We start from the raw sequence: 19,355 nt of genomic DNA, 5'->3' as shown, positions 1-19,355 counted from the left end.
TCAATCCATCCGGCCGTCCTGTTTTCTTGCGTTCAATCCATAGACAGCATATTTTAAGATATTTTAATGCAATTTGGTACAATGATGTGAAATGAGACCGATTCAGATTGAATCACACCACTTGTGGCACAGGGCTACATTAAATATGTGAATATGTATTAAACCGATCGTTTAAGAATCACTTGCTGAGTTGATTTAAGCCTCTCTGACCGTCCGTTAAAACCAACTGTTCGCTATTTTTAGAATCTCTTGATGAAATGTGGTACACTGATGTATTTTGGTCTAAGGACGATTTCTTTAATCATTTTCCATATACCGCCTTATTTTAAGAACTTGCAATGTAGATGAGTATAGAGTAATGTAAGGTGTTCAATGACTTTGACACTCAGCCACTCAGCGAATTGCTCCTATATCTGTAAAACGCGATTATGGCGAAGAAGGCTTATAAGCATAGAAACAAAGAAGGAAGGAGGGAATAACTTTAGTGTGGGTTTAACTTGAAAGTGGAAAAATCTATAAGTGTTGGAAAGACCATTGCTAGTAAGTTGTCCGAAGGGCGGGCATTGCGGAGGGCAACTCCTGGCCAACTAGGTAAGAACGATGAGAAAACCGGAGAGTCCAGTTACTACGCTTGATTGGTGGACAAATCGTCTTTTTCTCTTCTTGCCCTGAATGTATGTATACGTAAGCATAACATAGTCCACATTTTGCCGACGCCCTCCCCGGGGAGGGAGAATTTCGGACGCGGTTCCGTTACCAACTGTGGAACTGTGCTTCTCGCTCTATGCGAAATCGAGAATCCCCAGGCAAAATTTACAGGCTTCCAGTCGCATACACGTACGGTACTCTAATTCTGTTCGATACATTAGTAAATAGTAACAGTAAATGAGATTTGTCCTACTTTTTGGACATAATAGTAAGCGCTATAAAGAATTTTGAATGAATGAAGAATTTTTTGCACTGCTTAAAAAAAATCTTGCATCCATAACCGTATCTTTCAGCACTTCCAAGTGCGTATACTGTCCAACGAATATCATTTTGTAAGAGGAGATTTTCTTTCATCACCTCACCCCCCTCCTAAGCGACAGTCCTGGTTTTTGGCGGAGTTAAAATTTACCCTATTTGCCCGGCCCAGTTTAATCGAAATCTTGCAAAAATATTTATATATATCAGATATATTTGTGAGGTCTTGATAAAATTTGTCACCCATCATACATTTATCTATAGATCGGTCGGGAGAACGAGTGATTCAAGTTGCTGTGATCTGCAAATAAATAAACAGGGAGTAGATCTCAGGCATATGGGATAGTCAATGAACATCAAAAAGCCCAGGAAGAGAGAAGAAAAAAGAAACCTGACGCTTCTTGCTGGAAGTAGGCTCATCCTACGTCAAATGCAATCAGCTTGGGGTTAAAAGATTATATTATCTATATGCCGTAAAATGCCTTAGGTATATCCAGCGTAACGATCGAAATGGGAAGTAACTCAGTTTTACTTTTAGTAAGAGAGGACCTATCACATATATCTTACACATCGTCAGTTAAGGAGTTAAAATGTTTTTAATTCCAAAGGCACCGAAAGTTCTTCTTGGACCAAAAAAAAAAAAAAGAAGATCAATACACCAAATTTCTTCAAAAAAGTTCAAAAATTGCTATCTATAAGCTGAATACAAACATAAGCGGACCGATATTGGATAGACGGCCGAGCTAAGTTTAAATCAATTCAGAAAATGATTTTGAATGGATCGTCATAATAAAACGTGGGTTTAATTGAACGCCTTGTAGGTGTTATATACATCTGCAGAAACTTAACAACATATTTTGGTACCACAAGTGACGTAGGGTATAAAAAATTTAATATACATATATATCAATATATATTATGATATATGATACACATTGTACAGGCAATGAGTGCAAATATATGAATTGAATGCAACTTCGCTGCATGTTGCAGTTAAGCCGGAGGGTATAAATATATTCTCGACTTACTTGCAACTAGAACAATGAACAATAATTCTATAACCATAACGGCGAGCTAAGAAGGCAACCTGAAAAAAAACATTAAAAAAAATTGTAATAAAAAAAGTGAGTTAAAAAAGAAGAAGAAAAACAAAAAATAAGATAATTATATTCGTTTGTAACCGACCCATGTAAAAGACCCATCACCGTTATACGAAAAAAGGCTACAAAAAACTAAGAGAACTAATGTTTCATTCACTGTAATATGGTAGGGACGCAACTGGTTCTTTATATTTTTGGAACAAAAGTTTTTGTCGCCTATGCATGCGGGAAGTGTTGTAGGCGTGTCCTTTGAAAAGTTTAGGCCACGTCCAAATTCTTAATATTTGCGAACCGGACAATGTTTATCATAGATACTAGAGAGATGCATAGACGGACAGATGGACATTTTTAGATGCATTCCACATTTGAAACTAGCCAAGGATTTATATACGTTATGCAGTTTTTCAAGCTTTTTTTGTGCGCGTTACAAACTAAAATTAAAGTTTTAATACACTATAACATTCGGGTAGGCGTGGTTATCCTTATACATCTACCACATCATTGCCCATAGAATATACGTTCAATTTTTCATCTACTAAGTAATGAAAAAAAAATCAATTTTTTATTCCTTTTAAAAGACAAAAGTGTTGTCAGCTCACGTGGTACTGTGGACTTGTACTTTGACCAATTTGCCCTATTTTCAATAGGAGCCTGCATGCAGGAACTTCCAATGTTTCTACGAAATTTCAAGGCGATAGCTTTATTTTTGCGGCCAGGAAACTCTTTATAATACTCATTCGGACAGACGGACATGTTTATATCGATTCAGAATTTGGTATTGATCAATAATATATACATTTTGTGGGATCTTGTCTTTGCTTTTCGCACGTCGTACAGGATTTAACAAAACGAATGTACCTCTGCAACCTTCGGTGATGGATATAAAAAAAGAAAACAAATGATTTTTCCATAAACTATTTGTTACTTTCCTATCATTTATTTTTTTAAAATTCTCATAGCCAATCATTAATAGCCTTCATTAGGCATAGACGCTCTTTCCAACATAATAAAAAAGTTTTTGGCTATTAGTTCAATTAATCATTAATGATAGAAAGAGAAAGAGAGAGAGAGAGAAATTCTTTTAAAAATCATAAACGACTTTACCGCAAAAATCAATTTAAACGACTTTTCTTTCACACAAAATGATTTATGATTTTTTTTGTTTTTTTTTTTTTTGAATAGATTTCACTTTTCAACACAAACTTATTCACGCAATACAAATTTCCATCGCTATGCTTAAAATTGAAAATATTATCTAAAGTTCATTAAAATTCTAATACAATTAATCTAAGAAAAGGTGTGAAAGAAAGAAGCAAAGCAAACAATGATTTTGTTTTCATATTTTCATAATGATTCCACTCTAACATATTACCTGTCCATCTGGCCAATAATAAAAGGAACAAATGTCCATAAGTTAGAAAATATTTAAACCAGGTTTCATTGTTATATTAGATGTTTATACTCATCATCGAAGAATGAAGACTTGATCAAAACATTTGCAACGCCCAGAAGGAAACCTTGGAGATATCGCAAAGTACATACTGTAAAGATGATTTTATCTGTTTTCAAATTGTTTACTTGGTGTCAGAAAAGATTCCTTACAAACTTGTCTTCATATCTGATCAGAATGTTGTTGTGGAAAACTTTCCTATACTGGTTCGTATATAGGATTTGAATTTAATATGGACTTGTATGGCAATTATCCGTATATCAGTTCGAAAGGGCTAAACTGTCTTTCTATCTGAGGGGTAATATTATACGCGAAAGTGTAGTATAGTATCCATTTATCCCAATCATGTGTTTGTTGCAAAGGTTGAAAAATTTTCGTCAAGAAGTCTGTGATTTCTTTCGAGTGTCATAGTGATGAGGGCTTGAGAACTTTTGTTCGATATTTAGTAAAAGGCAGATTTCTTTTTTATTAATTCATTGTTGAACTCTGTTCCTCTGTCCGATTTTAACGTTTTGAATTGGCCATGTTTAGCTATTACTTCTTCTCTCAATATTTTTGGCCAATGGATTTTGCGCCTTTATCTTCAATGGGATGGGCGATTATATATATTTTGTTAATTCGCATTGCATTGTTAAAATGTATCGGAAATTATTAGAAGATTTTATTAGTCCTACCTACCTACTGTACCTATATATAGCATTTCAAAAGATGTGAACAGTGTTGTATCCATTATTGTCAGAGATTACTTTGTACATTTGATTTGTTTTTTTATTGCGCAAACAGGCAGATGGTCAGACGAACAGGCAGATATGTTTAGGTGTATTTGAAATATGAAATTTGCCAAGAATTTGTATATTTTATGGGGTTTCTTGAAGCTTGTTTCTGCGCTTTATAAAGGTATCGAAAAAACAATTAAAAGTTTGTTGCACTATAATATTGGGTAGGTGGGGTCAATTTTTTCTATTTTTGAACATGAATGCTACCATAAAATAAACTTTCAAATTTTTGTACATTTATTTGCTGTGGTTTATGAGCAATGAGAAGAAAACAAACTTTCCATTCCTTTGGATAAACAGAGGTGTTCTCAGTTGACATAATGCTATGGGTGTGTGCTTCGCCCGTTTAACCCATTTTCGATACCAACCTGCGTGCAACAGCTTTCAATGTTTGTGGCAAACTTGCAGTCGATACGAGGCCAGGAGAATATTTACAATACATATTATGCAAACGGACAATCATGCAGACGGATAGACGGACATACTTAAATTCATTTAGAACTTGATGCCGATAGTAAATATGTATATACTTGGTGGAGTCGCTGATGCTTCCCTCTTGGGCGTTGCGAAAGTTTTGGCAAAATGACTCGTCCTTCGGCGGTGGATATGAAATTATGAAAACTAAAATATTTTCAGAGATTTGCTTTAAAAAGATATCGTCACAATCCCTTATTAAAATTTAATCATAATTTCAAAGTAAATGACATGAGAATATTGATAATAATAATAATAATAATAATGCAAACACACACATACAACAATAACCCACAAATGTAATTTTCGGAGAAATACATTAACAAGGATATGATTTCATTTGATTGTCCGATACAACATCAATATGCCTATGGAAATATACTCCTATGCCTGATGTGCTGACCACAAATTCAAATTATTTGATATCAAAACCATTTTTGCAATAAATGATAATGAAAATGATGATAATTAATAATGGTTGAAATGAAATGCGCACACAACCATTCTGACGGAAAACCGCAACCATACTCTCTATCAATCATTGGGCATAAATATCTGTTTAATTATTATTACGGTTTCTGTTCAACTTGATAAGAGCGGGACGGAACAGCGAGACCTGAAAATAATAAAAAAACTAATTGAAAAGTTCGTAGAGATAAAAATTTGCTTCTAACAAGACTCAAAATGGATTTGCATTTTTTTTTTAATGAGCATAAGATGCTCTTATTAATTACTTAAGTGATTTTCTCAAATCGTATCACAATCTGCTTGCCAAGGTCTGCTAAAAGCTCCATACATATATACAACTTTACTGACATCTTTATAGACAGCAAAAGTGCTTGCAAAATGCTTGTTAATAACTCTTCCGATAAATATCTCTTATCGGAGAGTCATAGATATATGATGAAAGAATTTTTTGAGCAGAAAATTTCTCAACTCCGTTGAACTCCATTTTCATATCCTCCACTATTTGTTAAGCAAGATGTATTAAATTTGTGCGTATGTATGTAGCACTTAGAAATGCTTAAGAAAAATCTCATTTCATTATATCAATTAATTTAAAAACCGGTTTGTCCTTCTGTCCGTGCGTCCGATATCTTTCCATGTAACTTCCTGTTCATTTTTACAAGTCGCAATTTTTTTCCGATATTTTGACGACCTTTGGTTCATCAGTGTATATTGGGCCAAAGACTTGGCCCATTAAAAATGGGCTAAATGGGACTACTCTTTCGACCTTAATTTGAAAAGTCATTATGTGAAAAATTTGCATCGGATGGGGCAATTACTTGAACCCATTCTCACAAAAGCGTTTCCGAAACCAAAAGCTGAATCTTCATATGATAAGTAGAACTCATTTTTAAGATTTAATGGGTGAAAATATAGGCCAGGTCTAATTTGTTCGATACCACCGCAAACGAGGATTCCTTTAATATGCGTACCTTCACGAAAAGTATGCCTTTGCCTGGAAATAATGTGTAACTTTTGGTGCATAATTACGGGTGAATTACAGTATTAGGCCCGCATATAATATTCTTACTTGTTTATTTTTATACCCTACACCACCTGTCGTACATGTGGATGTATGCAAAACCCAAAAGGACTTGAGATCGATCGAGATAGATCTACATTTTATTTACTCAGTATTATTTTCTGAATCGATCTAAACTTGTCCGTCCGTATCTATCACCGCATATAATTGTTCTCATGCAAAATAAGTCTTAGATGGTGAAAATGTTCAGTTTATCATATGTATTTTATGATAAAAATTATTTTTTAAAAGCAATTTAATCTAAAACTTAACCGCATCAAATTTGGATCAAGTAAGTCAGTTCTTTGGATAATACCACTTGAAAGGATTCTCATGAAAAATAAATAACGGGTAACCGGATAGGTAAGAATCGTGACTGAGTAAGAAACCGAGAGTCATGGCCCACGGATTCAAGTCTCAGTTCGGTAGAGTTTACTTTGGTCATAGCTATGGCAAGTGCTTAGACAGTAAAGCCATAACTCTTGTCGATTGGCCATACATCCACTGGGCTGCGGTCACACTTATTCTCCTTTACCTATTTCTTCCTTGCGGCCACTCCTATTCTCCTTTACCCATTTCTTTCTTTCTTTCTCTTTCCCCACATCTTTCTGACCGTCACCGGCTTACATGAATAGGGGACATCCCCACTGTGTGTACGATTGATCATACCCTTACTGACAACTATCTAAGCTTTACTATTTCGCCATGAAAACTAGTTCACAATAGCAATTTGTTACAGCAGTAACCATAGGAAATTTGAATCCCCTAAGCGACATCTTATTGAAGGTTTCCATTGAAAATAAAGCCTTGATATGGCGACAAAGTTTAGTTGACAGCTTTTTTGTAACCAAACAACGATAAAGAGTAATAAAAGAGTAATCTTAAAAAAAGAATATTAAATTTGCTAAATTTGGATAAGGTCAACAAAGGTTTCCGTTTCCATCCGATATAAGGGTTTCCAAGAATAGTGCATCTTCATATGACAACAAAATATAGCTTTTGATGTATTATCAGAAAAATCATTAAATATTGTCATTAGACGAAGTATTGTAGAGTATTTAATGGTCGGCCTTGTCCGACCATAAGACAAAATTATCACCGATTTTCAGAGATTCTCTAGAACAAGTCACAATAATACTTGAAAGTTGTGTATCTGAACAGTACGCGTTACGCCTTTACCATAGCTGTGATCACATAGCATTCGTCATTAAAGTAATGCTCTGAGTATTGAAACCAAGTATGCCGTTTTGAAGATCGATGAAACAAACCTAATTGTTCAAATTGCTTTTTATATTGCTCCTGTCCTCGCTGTACGTTACAAGTGTTGATAAAAACTTGTTCAGTTTCATCAAAAAAAATGAACGGAGACGTCGTCTTCAAGATTGAACATCTTTCACCTGAAAATGGACCTCCAACGTCTAAGCACGTTTATTAAAACACTTGGTGGTGAAAACGTTTAGTATAGTAGTACATGAATATAGTGATCCATAAAATCCCCTCCTTGAACTTTTCAACTACCAGAATATAAGATTCAGCTCAGATTGAAAAATAATGTTAAATTCGCTATTGGATTTGTAATGTGTAGTACCTGCTCCCTAAAGCTAATCCACTGGTCGAGAGAGATGTCTCGCATCATAGACTTTTTTTTTGTAATTTTCACTAAACCGTATATCTGATCGATCTGTGGAAGGAATTCGTAACTTTCTCTCCTTTTGCTAGTCTTTCCGTTCTTTGCCATTAGTCTCTTCTTTCTACCATTGCTGCAGGCATTGATTCTTGCATTCTTTTGATAATGATATAGATTTGATAAAAAATCACATATCAGAGAATCCAATACGTATTTCTTACGTGTTTTTGTTGCTGTTGTTGTTCTTGTTGTTGTTGTTGTTTATCTACGTGCGTTGATATCCCGACCGAGATACCGTGACAGACCATATACACAAACTGCACTGACAAAGTTTAGAGAAAAAGATGGCGCCCGCTGTGTAGAAAATTGATCGAAGGATTCCCTGCCGTTTGAACTATGATGCGATATGTCATCATATATCGCATGAGCTGCTTGATGTTCGTTCATTTGTTAGTTACGCTATGGCCATAAGCTTTCGTATGTGAAGGTGGATATAAGCATTGTGCGGTTACACTGTTACTATATGACTGCTCATGTGGTTACTATTGGCAGTTGCAATGTCGATATTTGGCCATCCTTGTAATGCTAACATTTTATTAGCGCCATGTGTGTACTACTTGCACCGCTACATGCATAAACGTACACTTCATTCCATTTAATTTACTTAAGTTAACCGAATTTTCTTTCTCAAATTTATCTTGTATGTTATTTTACACTTTGCTCGTTAATGATTCCATTAAATATGCGATGTACAAGCACAGTCGGCAATATCGGGAAATATATTCTCTCTTTTTTTTTTACTACAAAAATTTTATTATGGTTTTTAATATATATATTTATTTTAATCTTGAGAAAAAAAGATACAAAATTGGAAATATTTTCTTGAATTGAAAACTTGCAACCGTTCTTTGTATACTAACTTTGTACAAAAACTTTGTAAACAACATATTTTTGCATTGTTAAATTCATTTTAATCTTGAAAACAAAAAAAAGAAACAAAATTGAAAATATTTTCTTTAATTGAAAACTTGCAACCGTGCCTGGTGTGCCAACTCTACAATGCCCTCCACAAACCTGTCATGTCCACACTAATGCCCTCCACAAACCTGTCATATTCACACTAATGCCCTCCACAAACCTGTCATATCCACGCTAATACCTTCCACATGCCTGTCAATTATATACACCTTCAAGCCAATTTCTTATTGTCAAGCGAAAAATGGGTCTTTGAAAAAATTTATTCTCTCACCCACGCTTGCAATAAAACTACCCTTTCCCTGAATCCATGCTTACGTAAGAGTTACACATATTTCGTAGGCTGATGCGGTATATATGTTTCCACTATTTCGGCTAATTTCCTTTTACGCCTTCAATTATTTTCATAAGAACTTTTGTTTACTTTTTATTTGAAAGAGTAAGCAATACAATGTTTTACATTAAAAAGATCATTTTGATCATAACTCATGCAAGTGCGCCGTTTGTGAATGGAATTTGATCATAATTTATGCAAGTGCGCCGTTTGTAGAGGTGACATCTGAGGAACATTAAATAAAATTAACTAAAACTTTTTAGTTGAATCAATCATTGGTTTGGGTTTATATGCCGTAGTAAAATTAAAATTCAAGTTTATTCATCAATAATTATTCATTAACTAATTATTTATAAAATATAAAAAATAAAATTATATATATATATAATTATTATATATATATAATTATTATTATTATATATATATATATATAATTATATATATATATGCTACACTGTCTTTTGTATTAGTATGCATATTTAAAGCAGTTCAGTTCTCTTCTCACTAAGTCTTCTTATTGTGTACGTGAATTTATTCGTCGATGTGAAATTTAACGATTTTAGTCTGACTTAACGATTATTTTGTGGTTCCAAGCTTTGATTTTATATTTCGTTCCCTGTTTCATAAATTATAGCACTTTTTATGGAATGAGCGCATGTTAAGCATAAAATTAAAGCTTTGGCAACCCTTATTTAAAAACATTAACTATAATCGAAATATCTTCTGCTTCTTCTTCTTGATTGCTCATCAAAAACTACAAAAAATGATTTCGTTCGAAATAAGTATTCTTCTCCAGTATTAAGTTTGAAATAAGTATTCTTTTCCGGTATCAAGTTCGAAATTCTTTGTTGAGCGTTAAGGCGAGGGTAGATTTAGGCTCGGATAGACTATTGGTATTTGATTCTTTTATTTACTTATTTATGTTAGCCGTTAGTGTTAATCATAGCATGTCCGCCATATTTGAAATCGAAACATGCGGGGTTTTCTGAGCTTAAGGATGAAAACACAATGAAACCTTGAGTGCTTTTCAAGCGTGGAAATGAAAATTATATAAATTCAAAGCTTTCCAAACTAATGTGTTATGTGGTAACGGATCAAAAAAGTGGTCCGATCAGAGCTTTTTTGATAGTGTTCGTTCTTAGGCTAAGACATGTCAGCGTACCAATTTCCAACAAAATATCCCAAAAGTTCCCGCCTGTAGTTTGAACACGGAAAAACAAGATGAACGGACGGACGGACGAACAAGCTGATCGATTCAGAAGCGATCGGTATAATAAACGGTGGGTCTATTTCAAGTCCATACGGCCGCATAAACATAATAAACCTTTGTGCTATAACTGGTGTAGCGTATAACGAAAACAGACATAAATAAGACGAATAGGGCTTTCGAAGACTTAGAAAAACATCTTTCTTTCAAGACATTTCGACCGTTTTGAGGCGAATTAAATTTATGGGACATTTTCTTTCTTTATGTACGTCTAAGCACAGGGTTTTCATAAAAAGTAATGCAAACAATGAGCATATTCCATATTCCATGTAAATTTCGAATTTTGTGTGGCAAATAATACAAAAATAACAGTTATTGTATTTTCCTTTGAAAAGAATGCTTTTGACATATGTTTGACATTATTGTGAATGAACTTTTTATTTGATTACAATTGCGACTCTGCATTTGGAAGCTTTTGAGAGTAATTAAATAATGCTTTCACAGACTTGAAGAGGATAATGAAAATGTTAACTCGTAAAAACAGAGGTGTTAAGGTATTTTGAATACGAACGCAAGGCGTAACACATGATGGACATGAGGTAGCCTTCATTGGCGGAGTTAAATAAAGCAAAATAATTTCTTAAGTATCTTGAGTTAGAAACCATATTTTAAAATAAAAATACGTAACATTTGCTGCTCGTTTTTCATACCTTATAAAATAATATTGAGTATAAACCAAAATTTCAAAACGAATAACATAAAGAAAACTTAAATTAATGTAAAAGAAACGAATGTTTGATAAATAACTTCCAAATGTAAAGTAATTCTGATTTGTTTCTTCTTTTATGTTTTTTTTTCTTTTTACATATAAAACCATATGATTTATTCATTCTGACATAGTCTTTTAAAAATTCGACAAAGCTGAGGTCCCATCCCGAAAATGAGAATAGCCCATCGTTGTGTTAGCTCCCCGAAAAACCGACATTTCAAATGCAACCCTAAAGTGATTTTTAACATAAATCAAGCAGAAATGAAATGATGAAATGGAACAATATACTTGCTACTATGTTACAATTTTGATTTGATGCCAAATATATTTTTGACAACGCTTTGTCAATGGGACAAACGAAAACAATTTGATAACTAAGCAGTCCATATGAGGAGTTTTCTTGGTTAGAAGATTTTTTACTATGTTTGTCAGACATCCGGATCTCCTAACTTGGAAAAGTGACATTTTTTTCAAAATTCGATATGTATAATAACTAGCTAATTATTTAGAATGCTGAAAAGTGTGTATTTTTCGAATTATGTACATATTGAATTCTATCCAGATGTTTCGTTTCCCGTTTTCTCTTCTTCGCCTATTTGACACTAAAGTGTTTACATTTCTTTCGCTTAATAAATGAACTATCATTCATTCTTTCATAAGAGGTTTGCGCGTAAAATTTCAAGTCACATAAATAAAATTTATTTTATTCTTTTATGTGTTCATTTCTATCTACTTTATATTAGAAAAATTTTTCTTTTGGAAACAATTTAACATTTTTTGTTTTGCTGTTAATGGTTGCATTAAAACGTTCTCACTTAACGTGACATATGATTATAAAAAAAAAAAATCACAATAGTATGACAGCTGAGAGGACAGTTTAGTAAAGAAGAGCAAAGAAAGAAGAAAAAGAAACATAAAACGCAAGGAATATTAAAATAGCAGAAAATCACAGTAGCAGAAAGAAAAAGAAAAAAAAGTTTTTGTTTTACAATATTTAACAACGTTTTGAAAATTCAATGAACTGAAGCGTTATAAAGAGCAACTTAGTAATTAATTTAAGAAAGTTTAATTATATATAAAATATTGAGCAAGCTGATAATGAAATGAATTAACAAGCAACGAAAAAATGTTATTAAAAGAAGAAAAATCTTTCTTTCTTTAATGAAAACAAAGAAGAAGAAGAAGAAGATTAACGTAAGTAATCAAGATATAGTGTACGTCGTTCGTTGTAGTATTAATAGTGTAGTGTAGTGGTAGTAATAAAAGAATACGAACACTATACCAATGAGAAAGAGTATTTCGAGTGGTGTGCAAGGAGTAGTCAAGAAAAGTGCAGTAGGAATAGTATTTATATATGTACGTATTGTGTGTGTTTGTGTGTATGCATGTGCATGTTTTAGATGCAGAAGAAAACACGAACTCTTTTTTTTTTTCCCCTTCCTTTTTTGAAGTGAATGAAAATTTCAAGAATTGATGAAAATAAAACTCATATATAGAAGATAAATGTGTCTTTAGTATTATGAATATTTGAAAAATATCTTTTTAAGAAATAAATTAAGACAAAAAGTGAAAACAAAAAGAAAATAATTTTGCGAAAAACCGGTTCCGGCTTTTTGTGCCGAGAAACTATTGCACTTTAATTGGATGGGGGTAATAAAAGAGTGCGAATGTAAAAAGTGTATGTACATATGTAAGTGCGTATTCATATACAAACCGTGGGAGTCTGTCAATATTTTTGCAAAGAGGACAGCTATTCAAGAAAAGTATGCTTACTTTCTGTAACGAATGAAAAAATTGATCTTTCACAAAATTTTTCAGGTTTACACTAACAAAAAAAAATACACAAATGTAAAAGACAAAATAATAAAAAGGATTGCGCTGACTAATATTGGGTTGGTGTGTTATTTTCAGGGTCAAAAATATGGATCATAACACACTTTACGATTGCAAATAAATCCATATATAAATCCATACGTTTCCTACGTTGGCTAACATCATGTTGGTTGCGACACCAGGACAAACAGCGACCTATGCAACGGGTCCGACTGCTAAAAAGGTAACAACATTGTCATCCTCGGCCAATGCTAATAATTTAGCGGGCACTTCGAAAGCATTAAATTCTGCCGGGACTACGTCGATCAATTCAAGCAGTGCGAATGCGAACAACAATAAAAACCTCAATAACAGTAATTCATCTACTGGTCACAATAACTCTTTTACCTTTAATACTCTTAAAAATGTCTTCATTACAAATTCCAATGTAAGGGAAAACATTCCGACTACAATAACCAAAACGCCAATGGTGGCTGCAGCGAGCAGCATTGATAATTCCTCTTCAGAAGTCATACCTGTAAACAGTAACAGTAGTAAAACTACTGCTTCAAGTTTAATGAAATCTTTAACGGTGCGTTTAAATCGTGGCACCGAAACACTTAAAGCAACCGTACATAAAGCCCTTATAACGGCTACGGCCGTTTCAAGTATAGTAGAACGTAAAACGATTACCGAAGCGATAACAACAAAATTAGCAACAACAACAACAACAACAAACATTACAAATATCGCCTCATTGAAAACTTCAAATGTTATTAATACGTCAGCATCCACCTCAGCAAGCTGTTCGGCAGCCACTTTATTAGCCACAGCACATAAATATCCATCAGCCACATTTCTCAAGTTATACGCTGTACCACCCACCATTATACATCGTTTGCCTAGCGAACGAGAACAAACGAGCAGTACTGATAGTCTCAACAAGGAAATGTGCCATTTTAAACCAATACGTACAGTGCCGACTACACCATGGAAAAGGTATTTGTAGATCAAATTTCACAAAACAAAATTTTATACGTCTTTTAAACCAAACTTTTTATTACTCATTTTTTTAATAAGAATTTCTCTAAACCAAAGCAAATGTTTTTGATGCTCCACACAGAATTTCTAAAAACTGCAGCTTGTTCTTGATCGAAAACGGTTTTACAGTGGCACGGAATTAAATAGCTATGGATGTGGATATATATTTACATCAATATTTGTTACGGATAGAGAGTAACAACTTTTCGTTTACTCTCAAGATATTTGTAGGCAAAAACGGACGTATTTGCCAGGACTTTAGTTAGTCCCAGCAAAACCATTCAGATCGATATCTGCTTTAAATTATTCGTATCGTGGGGAGGATGGCCCTCAACTTTCAATCTTGCTTTTGGCAATTGTCAGCTTTTAACTAGTTTTACAGTTTCCTCTTCTTCTTCTTCTTCTTTCATTCAGCAAGTCAACAACAGTGAAAACCGAGTTCTTTGTTTGACCCTTTTATCAGTTTCCGGTTTTGGATAGTATATAACAGGCATAAAATCTTGTGCTGTCCAGGTATATATATATATATACCTCTCGAGGAGTTTTACTTACATTTTTTAATCATTTATTTAATTTTCTTTTCTTTTTGACATCTTTTTCCGAACAATTTATTTTAAATTTATGACGACTTTCATCATCTAGATCAACTCGTTATCGAAAACTTATTTGTAGGCATTGCATATATAAAAAATTCAAGCATACAAATTTTTATAATTGGGTTTTGTTCAAAAAGAAAATTTAAAAGTCATAGAAGAAAGAAAGTAAACAGTTATGACATTTTTTACTAGACCAAAGTGATATTCATAACTTTTCAATACCTTCTCAGGATGACTAGTAATATCTGCTTATAGGTCTGTTTGCTAAAAAAAAAACGATCATCCTGTCAGAGAAAAACAAAGTTGATTTCAAAAGTTTTTTTTAATTGGATTCGAAAATCATCTAAATCGATCCAAAGATTCATCCACTTTAAACTGGAGGCCGGTTTATGAAACCCTTCTAATATATATATACATATATATGTATATAACTTTTCAACACCTTCCTTAAAAGAATTATCGGATTTCTAAAATGCCAGCAACTCAACCAGGATGAATATCAATAGGTCTGTTTTGCTAAAAAGGCCTCATCTCAATCCTATTTTGCGTTTAGAAAAAGAAAGTCGATATCAAATTTTTTCTTTTTTAGTTCGTTGCATAGGAATTTATTTCATAAAGACATAGTTTAACTTTATTTTTATTAAAGCTTTTCTTTGGGCAAACCTGTTGAGACCCGTTTTTATGTTTTCAAAGGCATAGTTTTCTCTGCTTCGTCGAATGCTGCTTGAAAATGTTTTCGGACACCTAATTTTAAAAGGCGCGTAGAGCCATTATTATTATCATTAATTGCGTGGGCAATCCTTACCCCGACCTAGAAAATCTGTTGTACCCGCATATCCTTAGCTCTTTAGTTTTGGTATTCATTTGAATCTCTTCACCTTCTATGGTATAAAGCACTATATCGTGCCCGGTGTTATGAAGTGCTCGCTAAACATACCCTGTCTAATTCGGCGGACAGTGTCACATTCACATAGAATATGATATGTCGCTGTCCGCTGTATGAATTTGAAGTACATATACCTGATATACATAATAAGGTCTTCACACTTAATGAATGCATTTTCGGCGAACTGTTTGATCGAATCTATAAAGCAAACAAGCTACAAGTGCAAGTAAATGTAGTCGACTCTAGCCGAATACAAAGCTATTGAAATATATATAAATATCTGCAAAATGCTGCCAAATCATATGAAAATATGAGTGAGATGTGTTGTAGATTAGGTACAGTACGACAAGTGAAGCTTATTTCGATCAAATGAATTTCGATTTTGTCGATTTGTAATCAATAATGATTCCCTAGCTAATCAGGGATATTACAAACTTCATGTTGGATGAGCTTCTCTCTTATCGTATAAATCGACTTTCTTTTTATATAATTTGCGACTTTCTTATCATATAATATATTGCGACTACCAACTAAGCGTTCGCGGGACGGTTCCCTACCTAATGGTGAATCACCTATAATACTTTTTGCCTTTCTTGTATTATAACCTAACGTTCTTTCTTATAATATATAACCTAACGTTCTTCACGAAGACGCGTTGAGATGAAAATAATTTCATTTATAAATGTCCGTTAATACGCAAGAATTGCGACTACCAAGCCAGTCTTTTGCGCGTTCCACGAATACAGGACAATCTCTGAGTGAATGGTCCATATTAAAAACGAAAACCAATCTTGGGAGGGAAAAGTTAAAATAAAAAAGAAAAGAAACTTAATATAAAACGGACATTCGAATCGGAATAGGTTGGGAAGGAATGTAAATATAAACGTTGAAGCACCTAAAAATACTTTTATATAAGTTTTATTTGTATTTTTCTTCACATTTCAGCGGTAGCAAATCTCGTGGCGTTTCGTTACGTTTTCCCAAAGCAAATGTAGCAACAAATCCAGAATTTAGTAAAAAATCGAACTGTGATGTTATTAATAGGAAGGAGGATAAAAATCGGGATATGAATCATGACAGAAATCCTAATGAGAATCTCAAACCAAAGCCCAGGTAAACTAATCCCACATATATATATATATAAAAGAAGAGAAAAACAAAATCAAGCTACCTAAAGGAGCAACTGTGTGCGTTGCTTAAGCAATTGTCAAGTGCGTCAAGTTCTTTTTTTTTTTTTTATTTTTTTTTATTTTTTTATTTTATCCGGACACATTCGAACGTAGTAGTCTGTGAGATATCTGTCCAATGATTTAAAGAGTTTGAACGGTTTTCGTTTTTCAAAAAAATTCTAAATTCATTAATTTTTGTTGAAAGTGTCCTTTTTTCTTTTATTTTTTTAATTTTTGATATATATGTATATAACCGTTTTTATGATTGATTTGGGGAACGAGTAAAATATTTACAGAACAGTTCAGCGAAAGCAAAAGTAATTTTCAGTATCATGATAATAATGATGATTATTGATTGATGTGTTAAATATTTTTATAGCTCATCCACCTTATTGTTGACCCGTCTATTAGCTACACCCAATCATCAGTCGGCCTTTGTTTGTTTGGTGGCACAAATGGAACAATTAACCAAAAAGCGTACTAACTTGGATAACCATAGCCCACAGAATAACGTGAAAAATGTTAGTGATTTACGTAAGACACCAACAGATTTTAAACGTCCAAGAGATGTGCCATCAAGGGTGACTAGAATTCAAAAAAGGCGTTCGAATTCGATTTTTACGAATGCAAATGTGATGAACGAAATGTTAATAAATAAATTTAAGCATAGGCCAGCAACGGCAGAAGTCGCGAAAGAATCTATTAAGAGTCCACATAATGCACGCATACATAATACACGTACTTTAAGTCGAAGACGGGGTGGTAGTAGCGGAATTTCAAATATGATCACTAATGCTGATACTTCCGCCGCCATTGCGGCTGCTACAGCCGCTCTAAATAATGCCGGCATTAAAACGAGAACTACGGTTAAGATTACACCAAGTGCGTCGAGAGCAGCAGCTAAGGATGTGAACGCCACTACCACAACAGCTACGCTTAGCATTATACAAAAACCTAAACCGAAAATACTTGATCTTGTTAAATTGGCGCAACACTCTCGATTTCAATCTAAACCTCCTCCAGTCGCGACCGCTAAGCATATAAAGAGTGCAACAGTAAGTCCATCTGATTCACAAACATCGTCTAAGAGACGCCGAACACGTAAACGAAAATCATTAAATGATGATCCCGAGCCTGTCACGGCGGTTAAAATAAAAGTAATGCCTACAAGGAGCAATGCAGGAGTGAAAACTAATGCACGTAGAAATACAAGCGTCGCTAAAGTTTCAAAAGATCGTAGTGCGAAAAATGTCAAAGCGAATAGTGATGTAATGTTTAAAAAGTTAAAAGAGAAAGAAGCAGAAAGGAGAGCAGTTATCGGGAAAACGAATCCTATACAAAAAAAATCAGTTACTAGCCAGCGCCCATCGCCACCACTCACAAGGTCACGTCTGAAGGAAATGCAACTAACCGAAGCAAAAAGAACGTAAATCGCATTTCCCGTCAATCCCTCCGGCAGCTTCCTATGTCCTGTGTTTTTATATATATATATATATATATATATATATATATGTATATATGTATGCATATGTATATATATGTACTTTGCCTTTCTCCTCATGCGTTTTAAGTAAACACAGACAAAATGATTTAAATTCTAAGAACGGGGAAAACTTGTATCTTAATATCCTACAATCGCCTAATAAGGCTTAGAAAAGTTTAAAAATTCAAAAAATAATGTCAAGAACTTTTTCTATATGTATATATATATATGTATATACGTATATTTATATGTATATATATATATATTATTTTTTTTATTTATATATATTTTTTATCCAAATTTTCCCAATTACGTTAACAAATTCCAATAAACGTAAAGCCTATATCCTTATCAAAAATGACATATTCAAAGGGAAACGTTTTAATTGCATCAGATAACAACTTTTCTTTTCACTTATTAATTACTTTATGGATAATGAAAACAATTTTTGGCAATCGTCATATACAGAGGAGGAGATGCAGCTTTTTTACACGTATTTCGAGTCTAACATCTTTGCGTGGAAGGTGTTATATATAAGTTACCCATAAATTAGGTCCACATCTCTTTTTGTTTGCTATTGTTTCTAAATTGTTGTTTAATTCCAGTGACCGAGTTTGTTCATTTCATTGTAAGCATACTCATCTCGACGGTGATCGCCTCTACAAAGCTAAATTCTCCGAATTAATTTAATTAAGAATTTTTTTTTCTCCATTTTGTGATTTTTAAATCGTTTTACATACGTCATCCTAATGAAGTTTACGACCAAATTCCATATGCCATGTTCGGTATTATATTTTCTCTCGCATATGAGTCAAGCATATATGAGAGAAAGTTGAAACTTGAACCGATGAACCCAATGCATTTGTATGCATTGACATTCCGGAAACAATAAAAGTTTTCATTACTTTTTTGGGTATTGAAGAAAAAACTATAATTTTCAATGTTTCCTCATTTCCAACTGCTGGGAACTCTTGTAAGTTTGCAAGAACCCATAAGGAGCTATCTGCCTTTCGTTAGGAAGAATAGCATAAGCGAAAGCTTTAGTCGAACATCGCTTAACTAATTTTTTTACGAATACTTCTGTGTCCTTTTCCTCACTTGTCTTCACTGTCGTCGGTCCAATAATATTTTAAGTCGATCCTATTTGCCATTCAGCGACTACCGG

General features: G+C 33.5%; 1 protein-coding gene across 5 annotated transcripts; it reads left to right on the top strand.

Annotated features, from left to right (window-relative positions):
• Nucleotides 1-12,358: 12,358 nt before the first annotated feature.
• LOC119639883 (myosin-G heavy chain) lies at nt 12,359-18,313 on the top strand. Of its 5 annotated transcripts, none has more exons than XM_038037572.1 (4): nt 12,359-12,397; nt 13,115-14,014; nt 16,484-16,651; nt 17,087-18,313. In XM_038037572.1, exons 2-4 carry the CDS (start codon nt 13,200-13,202, stop codon nt 18,135-18,137), a joined length of 2,034 nt encoding a protein of 677 aa, XP_037893500.1. In that variant the 5' UTR covers nt 12,359-12,397; nt 13,115-13,199; the 3' UTR covers nt 18,138-18,313. The 5 variants fall into 5 exon arrangements, with proteins under 5 accessions (XP_037893500.1, XP_037893499.1, XP_037893502.1 ...); XM_038037571.1 differs by having other exon boundaries at nt 12,373-12,397; nt 13,022-14,014; XM_038037574.1 differs by lacking the exon at nt 12,359-12,397 and adding an exon at nt 12,541-12,559.
• Nucleotides 18,314-19,355: the final 1,042 nt, after the last annotated feature.

This window comes from Glossina fuscipes, unplaced genomic scaffold, assembly GCF_014805625.2.
Source record: "Glossina fuscipes isolate IAEA_lab_2018 unplaced genomic scaffold, Yale_Gfus_2 114, whole genome shotgun sequence".
In the NCBI taxonomy this organism is placed as follows: Eukaryota; Metazoa; Arthropoda; class Insecta; order Diptera; family Glossinidae; genus Glossina; species Glossina fuscipes.
Note: the sequence above shows the minus strand (reverse complement) of the source record. Positions and strands in the feature narration are given on the sequence as shown.

What these genes read in the sequence shown, in the direction of transcription:
- LOC119639883 (XM_038037572.1), top strand. Translation starts at nt 13,200, where the DNA reads ATGTTGGTTGCGACACCAGGACAAACAGCGACCTATGCAACGGGTCCG. An exon ending in CCGACTACACCATGGAAAAG is followed by an intron (nt 14,015 to 16,483) that starts GTATTTGTAGAT and finishes TTCACATTTCAG; the next exon opens with CGGTAGCAAATCTCGTGGCG. An exon ending in AATCTCAAACCAAAGCCCAG is followed by an intron (nt 16,652 to 17,086) that starts GTAAACTAATCC and finishes ATATTTTTATAG; the next exon opens with CTCATCCACCTTATTGTTGA.